The sequence below is a fragment of the Uloborus diversus genome, chromosome 9 (genome assembly GCF_026930045.1).
Source record: "Uloborus diversus isolate 005 chromosome 9, Udiv.v.3.1, whole genome shotgun sequence".
NCBI classification, from domain to species: Eukaryota; Metazoa; Arthropoda; class Arachnida; order Araneae; family Uloboridae; genus Uloborus; species Uloborus diversus.
In genome coordinates, this window is record NC_072739.1 from 63,639,574 (window position 1) to 63,655,806 (window position 16,233).

The 16,233-nt window shown below is 33.1% G+C and overlaps 1 protein-coding gene across 1 annotated transcript in view; it reads right to left on the reverse strand.

Moving 5' to 3' along the window:
- Window positions 1-16,233, reverse strand: part of LOC129229964 (transmembrane and coiled-coil domains protein 2-like) — a 44,892-nt gene that overhangs the window by 18,182 nt on the left and 10,477 nt on the right. The window contains exons 3-7 of the mRNA XM_054864347.1: window positions 15,237-15,465; window positions 15,054-15,098; window positions 12,226-12,291; window positions 12,020-12,102; window positions 4,114-4,183 (exon numbers count right to left, since the gene is read on the reverse strand). Of these exons, the coding sequence (XP_054720322.1) occupies window positions 4,114-4,183; window positions 12,020-12,102; window positions 12,226-12,291; window positions 15,054-15,098; window positions 15,237-15,465 (493 nt within the window). The remainder of the gene's footprint in view (window positions 1-4,113; window positions 4,184-12,019; window positions 12,103-12,225; window positions 12,292-15,053; window positions 15,099-15,236; window positions 15,466-16,233) is intronic.

Here is a 16,233-nt window from a genome sequence, read left to right on the forward strand (position 1 = left end):
ACACGTGGCTTCAAAGTACCTTACCGAATCGCGGTTTCTCAAATGTGTTTGCGGCATCTCAAATTTGACCAAAAAAGCGTTACGTTACAGAAAAAAAAAGAGGAGGAGTCTAAAAATTAACGTGCAATTTCAAAAGCAAATCGTAAGCCAGCATAACGATGGATACTGTGATGTCACTTCCGATAGACCAACGGAAAAAGAAGCGCAAGATGACCAGAAAAAAAAAAGACAGAAATAAAAGGACGTTCCGACAAAAATAAAGATAATTTCATGTGGTCTTTTGGTCTCCTTGAGAGTAGGTGACCTGAAGAGCGCTCCTATTTTGGTAAAAATACCTTTTTTTACATATTCGATTACGGCTATGGAGAGGTGGCTTGAAACGGGAAAATGTAGCAAACCTTCTACATCAAATGAAACTGTGCAATTTTTACCAACTGAATCACCATCAACATCCACGGAATCATCTTCAAAAAATCAAAAGACCGTGATAGGTAAGTACCATTCTGTTTAGTGTAATACATGCAGAGGCTCCCCGATTTTATACTATTCAGATGGGGTTACTTCTCGATTTTCCGAATGAAATTCCTAATTACCCACATCACTACATCTAATGAGAATATCTTTTTAATGCAATATTTCGCAAAAAACTACTCGAAATTTGAAGACTCGTCAGACAAAATTTTCTGGGAAAGGAAAGTTTATGAAAGTGCACAGTGAGCTCTTATCGACAATTTGACATTATGAGTCCTGTCCGAGCTAATGAGTTCAACTTTGTCTTTTTTTTTTTTTTAAATGTTTCAACTTTTATAAATTTTAATGGAATAAATAATACTCCTTTTAGTTATTAAAGCTTAACAGAAAATTATCCATTAATAATCCTGCTTTACTGAACAAATTTTATTGAAATAACCATTTTAAAACTTATTGTCACGTGTCAGAAAAAAGCAGTTCATTTCTCTATCTCTTTCCCATTGTCCGCTGATCAGAATTCAATTATACACCAAATGTTGTTTGTTCTCTGTGTAGGCCAGTACTTTTCAATCTGCGAGGTGTGCCTCTCAAGGCAGGCCTGTCACTTAAAGAGGATCAGGAGGGGCACTTTCCTGTTGACTTTGAGAAATCAGAAATTAATGTATTTACATGGGCATGGTTTTTGCTGTTTTTTGGTTTCATATGCATTAAGTGTATAGTGGATTCAACAAAAAAGCAAAATTTTGGTGCATTTGTTGCAAAAAACCAGAAAAAATTAAGAAAATACTTGAAAAGGTAGCATTATTAAAATATGATATTATGAGAGCTTAATTATATGTGTCTTATTTTATTTTTGTAGTTGTGTTTTTCGTAGGTTCGTGAATGTCATAACGGTGAATTATATACTTTAATTTTTTAATTAAAAAACATCAAATTAAACTCCTTCGATTCCAACTTGTGTCAAGAACTTAGAGCTGCAGGGCTTATCACTATGTAATCTAAAAATTTAATTATACAGTTGTCGCGGCTTATATATGAGTCACATTTTGTTCTAAACAGCTTTGATTCCATAAAGCGGCTGATTCAATAAAGCTGGATTTCGTTTTTAATGATTTCATTCATTAAGAACGGTTAATTCAATTGTCCACTGTTTCAAAATGTTGAAAATTCGGTGCCGCCCTTCGTCGTGTAAAGCTGAAAGAAGCTTCAGTGCGCTGAGAAAGCTGAAATTGTATCTAAGGTCGACTTTGACACAAGAGCAGTTTAATCATGTATGCTACGTTCACAAAAACATCTTGGACAAAATTGATCACAAAAAAATAGCACGGATATTCGTATCCCATGTGCAGTCTAGAAAAAATGTACAGTAAAACCCCTCTAAAGCGGACACTAAAGGGACAATATTTTTTGTCCGCTATAGAGGGGTGTCCGCAGGACAGGGGTTTGATAATGTTATTTGCCTTGAAATCGGGGAATTAAAAATTGTCCGCATAAGAAAGGTGTCCGCATTTGAGGGGTGTCCGTTAGGAGGGGTTTTACTGTATTTGTTGGTATTTAATTTTTTTTTCTTATTGTGTACTTATGTAAATCAGTAAGATGTACCCGTTTAAAAGTATTGTATTAAATGTAAACCCATTATATATATATATATATATATATATATATGTATATATATATATATATATATATATATATATATATATATATATATATATATATATATATGGTCCCCCCCAATAAATTTCAGCTGACGACGCCAATGGATTCAATAAAGCAGCTAATTCAATAAAGCTGGATTTTATTCTGTTTTTAACAATTTGATTGATTAAAGCAGTTGATTCAATTAACCACTGATTCAATTAACCGGCGTTCACTGTACGTTATTATTATTATTTAATTGAGGTGATTACTATTTTTATTTAATAGTAAAATAAGTTGATATTGAGAAATATTAAAATTAAAATACAAAAATTAATTTCTAATCAATTAAATAAAAATATAAGCCTCCAAAATATTTTTAATTTTTGATCGAGAATGTTGAAGGAAAATATAGTTTCAAAATTCCTTGTTAAAGAATTAGTAGTTACTATGCTAACAAAAGCAGGGCTGTGGAGTCGGAGTCGGAGTCGGAGTCGGAGTCGGAGTCGAAGAGTCAGAGTCGGACTGATTTTGGGGTAAAGGAGTCGGAGTCGGAGTTGTTAGAAAACTTGCCGACTCCGACTCCGGGTTTCATTTTTTTTTTCCTTTTCATTGACTCTCCTTGCATTTTTTAAAAACTGACTACCAATTGGTTCAATTACATGTATAAAAAGATACTAATGAGAAAATAACTGCCATTATGGCAATCAGCTAGCCTGAATGCTTACCGAACTTACTGTAGCCGTCCTCTAGTTTGCTTGCTTTTTAACTTAACTAATAGCGACTGTCAGCAAACGGTTTTGTTGCCTAACATTTTCAAGTAATCACTTTCAAATAAAAATAGAAATATAGTGTTTTGTTCGATCTCAGTTATAAAATAGCGAAAGAAACGTAACAAATTAATAAGTCGAGGCCCGTAGCTAAGGTTGAAACGTTTAAGGGTGATCGACAAATTCAAAAGCGTTCTAGCGCGAAAGCACGAATCCAAAAGATCCGATGAAAAACAATCTAATGTTTTTTTCTTTATTAAGACTATTTCTATAAGCTTGGTTCTCACTAAAAAGTATGGAACAAAATAAGTTTAAATGATTTCTTGATTGCAACACTCAATAATTGCAGCTAATCTTAAAATCTTAATATTAAGGTTAATTCTAAAGCAGACAATAAAATTTAAATTAAAAATTTAGCGAAGAAGAAATATAGGTATAGTAAAAGCTATTCGTACAAATTTGTATACCGGCCGCATTTTGTGTAAAATTAGCTCCTGATGTATATGTGTCCTATTTTCGTTGAAATTTGATTGATGAAATATAATTTAAAATATATTCGCGAAAATTTTCAGAATTAAAGTATTTATAAACTCTGAAATTAACTTTGGGTGTCATCTACCTGATGGGTGTCACCCAGGGAAAACCACCCCCTCTCAAGAACTTGGATTTAGAAGAAAAAAAAGCTTTTTTTCTCTCAAGTTACAGCTTTCAAAAATTGAAAGCACACGATTTGATCAATATCTATTTGTTAAACATTAAAGGGGGCAAATTGCAGATAATCCTTTTCAAATTTTTTAAAAGGGATTTTTAAGTCATCTCACTTCTTAACTCGTAACTGTTGGAAAATTTGATTTTTAAATTGAATTTCTAACGTTGTATGCGTCTTGGGTTTACAATAAAAAACAAAATGCGAAATTTTCATGAAAAGGAATCAATATTTCAATCTCTGTTTAGAGGTTTTCCCCCTTCCCCTGAAGGGAGAGAGGGAGTTGAAAAAATACAATTAAGAAAATCAAAAACATCCGGAGTCGGAGTCGGAGTCGGAGTCGGGCGTTTCAAAATCCAGGAGTCGGAGTCGGGGTCGGAGTCGGTCATTTTCCTTCCGACTCCGCAGCCCTGAACAAAAGAGACTACCTCATAATGAATATTTTGACCAATTTTATAAATAAAAGTCATTTAGCTATCATTTAATGATTCAAGTAAACTTAGAACAATAAAAATCACAGTTAATTACCCGCAATGTGTAAAAGTTGCACTTCCATGGATGTTCCTTTGCTGTGCATCAGATGATTCTTGAGGAAGTTCTAAAATAAAAATTTAAAAAAAAGTAAAATTATTCTTACTTTTAAGTAAAATTATAAGCACAATAATTATGATTTATAAACTCTAATCACTATCTCACAATAATTATGATTTATAAACTCTAATCACTATCTATCTATCAACCTAATCTAATCTATTTGGTATCAAAAAAAAAAAAATGTGTACTTTCAACTTTCTCAAACAAAAGACAAAATATAACGTGAATATCTCTACAGGATTCAAGTTTAATGGAATATTTCAATAAATTATCAGAAAGTTGGATTAAAATATTAGGATTTTTTAGACTAAAACTAAATACAAGCCTTAAGCTGAACATAATAGGAGAAGCTGCTGTACCCACGGACGTTGGTCGGGAAATTCCGGGTATCGTCGAGCGAGATCCTAATTGGGGTTCAACGTGTGTGTCACAGCCCTCTTCAATACCCCAGAAAGTTTCAATCCCATCAAACGAACATTTAAGATTCTATCACATTTTTTCGGTTTTAGTAGTTAAAAAAACATGAGCAATTTCTTTTTATTTCGTCCGTCGTGGATTATATTATTCATTTTTGTTGTAGGTATCATGATTCCCTATATTTTGAAGGCTTTGTTTCTGATTTTTAATGTTGTAAAACTGGGGTCCTGTTGATGTGACTGGCTTGTAAAACCAAAATGGCGTACCTTTGTACCCAAGGTCACATAACCATATGTACCCACGGACGGCAATTTTAGTCTCCTTGGGCCGCACATGAGTCTTCTTACAATGTGAAGTATCTCAAAATAGTGCCTTGTCATCAACGCCCGAAATTTGCTTTCAACAATGATGATGGATCTGAAGTTGGGCTTGAAAATATAGCGTTGAAGTAACCCCCACCTGTTGTAGAATCTACAGATCGTCAATCCCACCTGTTTTCATTTGAAGTCGACTTTTATAGATTTCTGTTGGTTTAACCTAAACTGAGTTTTTTTTTGTAATGGGTTAATTTTGGTTAGAGGTTTCAATTTGCAAATAAATTGAGGTTATTATGTAGGTACATAGAGAGCCATAATACCATGAATCTAGTTTTTTTTTGTTTAAAAACATATTAATTATTCATAACATCATTAATAGTCCTGGCCCCACAATGTAGTCCCGTAAAAATTTTTAGGTCCAGAGAATTTCTCTTTAGAATCTTGATCTGTAAGTGTTCTAATGCGAGAATATCTTGGGTAGACATGTTGAATCCTGCGCGAAATAATTTTACAGGCCATCAAAGAAAGCGGCCATTTTGGTTCACTTGCTCATTACGTTTTTTGCAACGAGCGTACCTACAACTTTACTTTTAATTTTAAACTGCAGTTTTTGGAGTTTAGGAAGTCAACTATTGTATTAATTATGTCATAAAAGCCGCTCTAGCTGTTTCCAAAATTTTACGTGGAGATATCTCTGACATTTATTGTTGAATATTCTGGTTACTAAAAATTGTACAAAAATTAATAAATAATCCAAAATGCTCATTCTAAACACGTGTTTATCACATACATGATTCTTCAAAAACACAATAAACGAAAAATACAAGATTAGTTACTTTTAAAAAAGGTTACGATCTGTTTTCGCATTGCATGTTATTGCACTACGACGGACGTCTGTACCATTTGATGCTGCAACCACTCTTTTTGAACCATTTTTATCAGCCCAGTCTATAGGTGGAAAAATTCGTATATCTGCATCTTATAATGAGTTATTCTATTTAAACTCTTCACTGATCTGTCTCAAGTCTCCTATGAAAAGTATTGCAGATTGCTTCTTCATTAACTTTTAAACCGCTAGCAATTGCTGAAAATGTAGCATTTTTGGACATTTCTTCTAATTCCTTGCGTGCTAGTTACTGTAAATTTTCCTTATTTAATACTGAAGTCCAGAAAGTTTCTTTCTGCATATAGGTACTAGTGTTTTTCTGTCAATTACAGCAAGGTTTGTTGTGCTCTTAGTTGGTTCTCTTCTCATCCTTTCAGATTATTTCACAAAATGCTGCAAATAACTATCGAACACAATATGAAGTTCATGAAAAGAGCAAGAAATGAATCCGTGCAGAACATTGCTGATAACTTCGCCAAAAGTTTTCTTTATTTAGCGGACTTCTGACAAGAAATATATAACAAGTGCAGTTTTTATTGGGGATACTTAAATTAAAAATGTTCTGGCAACAGATATTTCTGTAATCTAGCTTGGTAGGTGAATCACCATCACCAGCAGGGGCGTGAAAAGGGGGGGGGGGATAAGAGAAACCTGCTGGCTCGGGCCTGAGCCTGAAGTCGGCTCAATATTTTTAAAACTAGGGGTGAAATATATGGATAAGCACTATGGAAGGGGGCCCGGAAAAGTCATTTGTGACGGCCCCCAAAATTTCTGTGCACACCCCTGACCATCACATAATCTGTTCGTTGGAAACAAGTCCTTAGCTAAAATATTTTTATCGCATTCTTCCCTTTCTTTCGCTATTTTCATGTCTCTGCACCCTTGTTAACGTTGATTCTTTCCCATTAGCTTAGAAGTGATATTTTATGAAGATCTGTGTGCATGAAAGCATGGTAGGTTGACTTTCGAAAATAAATCAGACAGTTTTTGAAACAAACTGTATCCAATCTAAACTGGCGGTACTGTTCTAATCAATGATTCAGGATATTCATGATGCTGAGAAGGCGAATCTTGACACTACCATTCACAAGTCGTTTAGTGAGAAAGCTGTCAAGTTGCCCTATTTCAGAAATCTGATAGGGATTTATATGTTGATAGATAAAATCAACAAGTCTTTTGACATTTTCATCAAAATACTGGCTACGATTGCCTATAAAAATAATGATGCGGGGCACTCTCACAGTGATCCATTAATTAAGAACTAGTAAGACCGCCAAATACATTGCATATCATTAAAATTTCATGATACTCTAAATGTCACTCGGCAATATACTTTTTCTCGTCTTCCCTGCTATTTCTCCGGCACTTTTCTGTGACCGTTGAATCGTTTCTTCCAACTTCATCTCTGGCTTCAAAAAGCATTGAATTTACCATTCTATTTCTAACAAAAAATTTACCTTGAATGAATTTTTCCTACAGGTAGGGACACTCATTTTCCAGCGCCCTCATCCTCTCTAAGTACCATGTTGCATATAGTAGATAAATGATGCAATCAAATATACGAAAGACTGGAAACAGTAATTCAACATATTCAATAAATTCTACATTAGCTAGTTAGCATGTGCCAAACAAACTGGTAGCTAATTCTACATTAGCCACCAGTTTGTTTGGCACTCTTGGCTTCCTTAAGAGGTTTTCCATCTCCAGCTCAGTCACTTTCCTATGCCGGGCTGATGAGTGCTAATAAGCACGAAACTGCAGTCCTCGGCTGGAAATGACTGAGCTGGCGGTGTATTTCATGTAGTAATTCAACAGTCTGAACGTATAATTTGTAATTTTCTTCGCGATCAGCAATAATCAAGTGTTTTACAAGTGATACCAGTGAACGAAACACTTCCCAATGCCTGCACAGTTCCGATTTGTCACTACATCCCTTAACAAAAACTCAATCTCTGTTTTCAAGCTTTCAATATTTGTGCGTAGCGATTGAATCATTATTTGACATTTTCCTTCATCCTTTGAGCCAAGAGCATACTGAACCATCTTTACTCGCTTAGCAGAACTTCTCTTGTAGTCTAAAATCTACATCTTATAATGATTTTCTCAAGATTTTCATTGATTTTCTGCAGTCTTCACGGCTTCTTGTGAGCTAAAAGCCGTCACTTTTAACCACACCGTAAAAACAAGTACTTTTGGAGGTAAATGTCTATAAAAAACCAACAAAGGTTCATTATTTCTTTCGGAAGCACAGAAAAGAATGCTTGATTTCATTAATATAAACCAATGCATTTTCATCTACATTGAGCATTGAGCATCAATTCTTTTATTTCTGAAAGAATAAATCCATGCCCAGAATTTAAAAGAGGCTTTAATATTTCATTTGCCTTTTTCAACAGTTCAAATTTTGAGGATTGATTTGCGCACACTGTGTATTGGTTTCTCGCTCATACTTTCGAATATAAGAACTTATACCGTTTAGATGTGCATATAAACTTGCAGCAGTCTGTACAGTTTTTTCTACCATTTTTTTAGCGTTTTTCCTCGCGTGCATTTCTTGTAGCACTAGTTGCTGCAATGACACACTGTATTTTCTTGCAGCGTTTTTCAATATTGCGTCTTTGCGTATTTCAGCAGCTTCACGAACTCGTTTTTGTCGGAGAACATAATTTTTATATTGATTCCTTTTGACAAACTACATATTCGTTTGTCAAAACTATCTTCAAGATGTCTTCAATTGCCCACTTAAACTTTTTGAACTCAGTTTAGAAGTATCAGCCATTGCTTAAATAGTTATTGTCACAGAAAAACATGAAACAAAAAGTTTTTGGAACTGCGGAATATTTTTTACTCGAAAACATTAACTTTGATAGCAGACGATAAATAATTTTGAACAGTGGTGGAGCGAAGGGGGAGGGGAGAAAACCCCCCTATAGTCACTGGTTTTAACATGAATGCACATTTTAATACAGTAGCTTATGCATATGAAAGGGCTGTTTTGATCAACAAACCCCTCATAAGGTATATTTTGTCAAAAAATCCACTTCAAAAGGTATGTTTTGAAAAAAACCCATTCAAAAGGTTTTTTCATCAAAAAACCCCTTCAGAAGGTATTTTTGATCAAAAAACTTCCTCCAGAAGATATTGCTGGATGCGCTGGTGACCTTGAAAAATATTGATTTACACAAAAGATTTTACACATTAAAATCGTTTGGTTTCATTAAGAGTTATTAATTTTTGTACCCTTTTTAGTAACTACAATGGTAAACAAAAAACGTCGGAGAAATCTCACGTAAAAATTGTGGAAATAGCCAGAGCTGCTTTTATGACGTAACTATTACATTAATTGACAATCTACGCCCCAAAAATCTCAGTTCAAAACTAAAATTAAATTTATAGGTACGCACGTTACGAAAAACATAATGAGCAAGTGAACCAAAATGGCCGCTATCTTTGACGACCTGTAAAATTATTTCGCGCAGGATTCAACATGTCTACCCAAGATATACTTACATTAGAACACCTACAGATCAAGATTCTAAAGAGAAAATCTCTGGACCTAAAAATTTTTACGGGCATACATTGTGGGGCCTGGAATATAACTCTCTTAAGAGTAATAACTTTTTTAAAGATTTCACTGATGTTAAAAATTAAGGAAAATAAAAAAAAAAGGAAAAAAACCTTTGATTAATTTTCAAAGTTTAATTTCTGTTGGATATTTTATTTAATGTTATTTTCAAAAATGGATGTTTGAAGTATTTCAATATAAAATGGCTTAGAAAAATATATTGAGTATAATTGAGTTCCTCAGACCTATTTATATATTATTTTTTTGTATGTCTATGGGTACAAAGGCATCTGTCTGCGGGGTGAATGGGGTGTTGTACCCATGGACAAAAAAGATGGTGTTTAAGAAATTTTCTTCTGTTAATTATTTTTAAGAATGACATTGATGAAAATATTTCTGGAAACATTAATTGCTTCGCTGATGATGTAAAAGTTATGGGGATTGTAGAGAATGAGGAACAAGTAAAACAGCTTCAAGAGGATTTAGATCATATTACTAAGTGGGCGGATAGGTAGGGTATGGCAGTTAATGTAGGGAAATGTCAAGTGCTACACTTAGGTCATGGAAATAAGCGAACAAGTTATTATTTACAGGATTTGGTCATTAGTCAGGCAGAAAACGTTATTGATCTGGGTATCTTAATAAATCAGGATTTCAAGTTTCGTCAACAGTGCAGCAACAAAGCCAACAGAATGCTTGTGTTTATCAACAGATCTATTTCAAACAAAGTGAAGAAGGTTCTCCTGCCATTATATAGGAGTTTAGTAAGATCTCATTTGGAGTATTATGCTGTTCAGTTTTGGTTTCCTTATCTCAGGAAAGATATTTCTGTGTTTGAAAGGGTTCAAAGGGTTACTAGACTAGTAAGAGGACTTTCAGGTTTAGACTATAATACTAGACTTAATAGGCTTTATATGTATAGCCTGGAACAAAGAAGGGCCAGAGGGGACATGATTCAGTTGTTTAAATTTATCAAAAAGAAAGATGTTAATGGGTTAAATTTTCTCATGGAAAGCAAGACAAGGGGACATTGTGGTTTAAGCTATTCAAAATTCAGGCTAACCTGGAAATGAGGAAAAATTTAGTAGGGTTTTGGGCACTAGGAACAGCTTACCGGAAGAGGTGGTAATGAGCAAGGGGGTGGATAGCTTCAAGAGGGCCACTGATCTCCAATGGGGACTTATAAACTGACTAGGACCAGCCTAGCTGGGCCCAGAGCTTGTTGCTGGTTGTCACATTTGTATTTGTATAAATTTTGGGAGGGGACAATTTTCAGTTTATTGAATGAATGAAACTACAAGTTTTTCCACGTGATAAAATAGGAGAACATACACCTACTTAAGCCATTAGACATCATCACAAAAAAAAAAGTAATATTACAATTCTGTCTCTAAATTTGCTAAACCGCAGGGCAAAAATTATTGAACAAAGACATTTTTGAGGAGGTCAAGGGTCATGGTGACCACCCATGACTTCCCATTGGCAGGGATGCCCATCTTGGGCACTATATCATGGTGCAGACAACGCTGTTGAAACTGGGGGCAAGGCAGTTAAGGGTACTTTTTTTATTGGTGGGATCTCTTGCTCTTAAGGGTTCTTTGGTATTTATGGGGGAGGAGGAGTGGTGCACCGCTGTTCTTGAGGAGTATGGGCATCTGTGCTATTGGGGCACCTCTAAGTTCATTATTCAAGTTTCTCCTTAGCATTGTTTATTAGTCAATAGTCAATATTCAAATATAAATAGCATCAATGATATTTGCATCGGTATAAAATGATCTGTTTAACAATGATAATTCCATTCTAGAACATATATTGCTCAAAACATTTGCACAAATCGGACATTTTAACACATGTATTTGCAGTTTATTTCCAGAATTTAAGTTTGGTTTTTAATTGTGATCTATTCAAATATAAGGAACTATTATGTACCATAATATGAAGAACTAACTTTGTTCTACTGGACATTACTCTATTTTTTCAGTATGTTATATAAATCAGATAAGTATGCAAAAAAATTTTAATAAAAATTTTGATATTAAAGCCTCTAAATTAACTTGAAACACGCTAAATTTTGACAATTAGGATCCTTGGTAATTTTCCATATTGTCTCCAAAGTTTGTGATGCCAAATACTAAGAGCTAATGGGTTTCGGCCAAGCTGATGTTGACAGAATAAAATGATTACAGACCAAAATTTAGCTAAAAGAGTACAACTATCAAAATATCACCCTACTTGTTTCATTACCAACTGACATCCTTTGCATAATTTAATGAATCAATCATAAAATCAAGATTATCGAAATAGATCCCCAAAAATAATGTGCACATCAAATATTAGTTTTGACTTACAGAAGCTAAGAGGTTTGGATTTGAAGACAAACGTATTGTTGCCATTTGGTAAAAGAGAAAGCAACATCTACTTTTTATAAAGATTTTCATGTGAATTGATATGGCAAACATTCATATTTAATTTTTATTTCAGATTTTACTCAGAATGTTATGTTAACAGTTCAGCAGGGTTGGCAAGTGGTAGCCCCCCTTAGAAAAAGTGTAAAAAAAAAAAAAAAAAAAACTTGTTTCTTGAAGTTAATAAAAATGATAGAAAAAATAGTGTAGTTAACATGAAATATTGATACATGTATCATTTCAAACTCACTTTCAAGAGAACTTATATTATCAGCACTCCCAAAACGATTCTTTATTAAATGAGCAAATTCACGAGGCTTGGACATTACAGTTCTGCAGTAAAAGAAACAAAGCATAATTTACTTCCATCCATGACATGTATTTATTAAAGAATATTGTACTAGATACCTTTTTAAAAATATAATCAGAAATTTTACAAACTGAAATTAAACTCACTCAGCAGCACTGTGTGTTGCTTGAGTTAGGCCAGATAAACCTCCTTTAATATTACCCACAACACCCCTGCAAGAAAAATTAATAAATCCAATAAATAAAAATACATAAAATCTATGATATGCAAGGAAATAAGTCAGATTATAAAATATAATGTTACAATAAGGGTAAAACAAGTCAAACTTAGAAGCATAAGGGAGATTGAAGTTCAGAAAAAGGGACGATTTTCGCATTATATATTTTTTTTAATTAAATTTTTTATGATTAAGTATGTGTCACCTCATAAAGAAAACTTAATAATGGAGATGATTTTTAACTTATTTTTGGTATATAAATATCTGAAATAGAACTTTAAATAACTCGATCACTGAAATATAGAAGTATTTTAAGATTCCATGTCCCCTTTTCAATCCCTTATCAAAAAAGTATAAAAAAGTTATAAACAAAAAATGCACCAAGTAGGATATTAATTACTTACGTATTACATTAAATTTAAATTACAATACTGATCTTATTTCAACACAATTTCAAAGGTTACAGTTTACTCATGCAATAAAAATTAGAGAACAAAAATAAGTTAACAGCTATACTTAAGGTGTACTTAAAATATATCACCAGCTCAGTTATTCCATCCGAGGACTGCAGTTTCGTGCTTTTTAGCATTCATCAGCTCGGAATAGGAATCACATGAGCTGGAGGCGAAAAACCTCTTGAGGGAGACAAGAGAGTCAAACAAACTGGTAGCTAATGTGATGCTCTCTTGGCTCCCTCAAGCGGTTTTTTTGCCTCCAGCTCATGTGATTCTTATTCCGGGCTGATGGGGGCCAAAAAGCACAAAACTGCAGTCCTCGGATGGAATAACTGAACTGGTGGTGTATTTTAAGTATTTCTGCCTTAGCCCCTTCTTAGGTTGGCAACTTACTACAAAATATACTTTGGGTGTTTTTAAAAAAATTGATGTAGCAATGATAAAAATCCGTATTTTAATTCCTTGTAATATTACTAATGACAAGTAACTTATTACACTAATTTTATTGTTCTATATACTTATTTTATTGTTTAGTTTACAAGTTTTTAAAATAACTAAGGTAAACACACCAGTAGTAGCCACTTCAAGGTTTATACAGTGAAACCTCAATAAGTAGTCGACCGGTTAAGTGGTCACCCCATTTAAGTAGTCGTTTTTCTTTGGTCCCGACAAGGTCTCATTCACAGTAATGTAAAATGACCCTCCTTTACTGGTTACCAAATTTAATTTTACCCGCTTAACTAGTCACTCAAAAGTTGTTTTCTAAAATTCCTTTTCCTTGTCGGATCTTAGAAAATAGTGTCGAACTTAGTTGAAAGGCTGTTTGATATTTATTTTCCTTGAAATCTCGATCCTCGGTTCTGGTCATTCAAAGCATAATTCTTATTGTGACTCTGCCAAGTACCGAGAATATGAATCTAACTCCTTCCAGCAAGACAGACAAAATCCAATACCTGGAGAAAGTTAGTCAGTATTTAACATCCATTCACAAGGAACAAAAAACACAAAATTTAAAGCTTGATGTACGTTAGAAGAGAGAGTTCTTTTCCGTAAGCAATAACTTCATCAGTCAACATTGAAAGATTGTATTAATGTACCATGACTACATTGAAATAAGTTGTTGTTATTAAGTAATGTATAAGTAAGAGAAAACAAAACAAAGTAACAATCATTAGTATTTTTCCCCCTTTTTAAAATTTCCACTAATTTATAGACATTTCTTACATAAGCTATTGTTTTTCTCACAGAATTCTACTGTTATTCATAAATATTTGTAAGGCTTTTTTTTTTTTTAATTTCCCACTCCACATAAGTAGTCACTCCGCATAAGTGGTCAAAAATTTTTGGTCCCTTGAGTGACGACTTAACGAGGTTTTACTGTATTTGAAAAAAAAAAAAAAAAAAAAAAAGGATTCCAGGTCTCCCAATGGATTTAAAAATGCATCAAACGTACTGAGGGTATTACCGCCTGCACGTTTTAATTCATTGGGAAACCTGGAATCCTACTTTTTCAAGTATAAACCTTGAAGTGGCCACTACTGAAGCACAAATACAAATGTGATGAAATACAAATACAAATGTGACGACCAGCAACAGGCTCTGGGCCCAGCTAGGCTGGTATCATAATCCAAATCTGAGAGTCCCCTTACTAATTTAGTTACCCTTCTTTGAACCCTTTCCAATACAAAAATATCTTTCTTCAGATAAGGCGACCAAAACTGAACAGCATACTCCAAATGAGGTCTTACTAAACTCCTATATAAAGGCAGAAGAACTTTCTTAGATTTGTTTGAAATAGATCTATTGATAAACCCAAGCATTAACATAGCAATAATAACAAGCATACGCACTGGCCACTACTGGCATATTTACCTTATTTTATTTTTTAAAAATTAAAAAATCAAACAATCAAGTTCTTATCCTTTGAAATTTGATTCTTTCTCAAGAAGTATGCATCTATCAAATATTTATTAATAACTAAAAAAAGGAAAATACAAAGATTATTGAAATAAAAAATTTAAAAAGCCAATCTGTGTGTTCAAAGTTCAAAATAACTTTCAACTAAGAAATATTAAACCATTTTGACTGCTTGATAAAGAAAAACGAAATCATTTCAGTTATTTAGAATCACATATTCTGCTTATTTTTTCCAAAATTTTCTAAAACAATTTCCAATATTTCATGAATAAATAGTGTTCCTATATGTATTCATGAATAAATAGTGTTCTTATATGAGATACAAATGCAAAATGCCTAAAAAGGGTTTTTTCCCCTTCAAAATCTACATAAGAAAAGAAATTACCCAGAGAAACCAGTAATTCCTTCTTTGATGTTAACACCAACATCTCTAAAAATAGGAAAAAATAATTAATGTTTTTATCTATGTCAGTTTTAAATATTTATAATTGAAGGTAATCTTAACATAAAAAAATTACAATTATGTAGTAGAGAAAATAAGTGACATAAAAGATTAAAACAAGTTTACTTCAAGCCTTGTCCAACATCTCTCAAGACTTCTCTCGGTTGCCAATGACTACTGCTAAGTCCATGTGTTTCTAAATCACGAATTCTTTTGTTGTATGTTTCCAACTTTTTTTGTAACTGTGCAATGGATTGGGCAGCTTTCAAATTCTTTTTTTCAAACACACTTTTGATTCTTTGTAATTGTTGCTTATCTGCACTTGAAGCCAACTTTAAATACTCGTTAACATTTTCTATAAAAGCATTTAGAAAAAGAATTAAATTAGATGAAAATAGTAATATAATTGCATTAAAAATTAGAGAAGCACCTTACAATAATTTAGTTCTGTTACAAATATCCCAATTATAAATATTAAACACTATGCAAATAAATTTTGATACAATTTAGGGAGCTATGAATATACACGTTAAAAATGCTTTTATGATAGATTCATTTATAAAGTTAAAAAAAAAAGGTAAGAAGTAACCAGTCTATACAAAGAAAGAGAAATTTGTACATATTTCAGTTTTTGAAAGATAAAATGTGTTAGGTGTCCCCCTCCCTTAAAAAAAAAAGATTTTATTCAGGGCAGGGGCGAATTCCGGTTCACGGAAAAATACCAAAACTTTTTACAAAATTACAAATTTAATTAGTGTTTACACTTTCTGTTGTCCAATAGCTAACTGTTACAGAAAGGCATATAGTTTCAATCAGAAAATTACCTCAAATCATCTTCGGAAATTATAAATTAATGCTACAATTATCTTTCTATAAAAACTACAAAATCTATATAATAAGCCTCCTGGTCTAACCAATCATGTACAGTACACAATGTTACAGTGTTTCACAACATGCTAAAATCTTAAACAAAAAGTTTCACACTTCCATGATTAAAACTGAGAGAGGAAACTCTGTTTTAGATGAATTTGCTAAAAGGAAGGTAGAAGGAAGTTGGCAAGAGAGCTTAAGGGGTTGTAAGCAAATTGGTATAATGTGATCTGTTTTATGGAATTGGTATTTT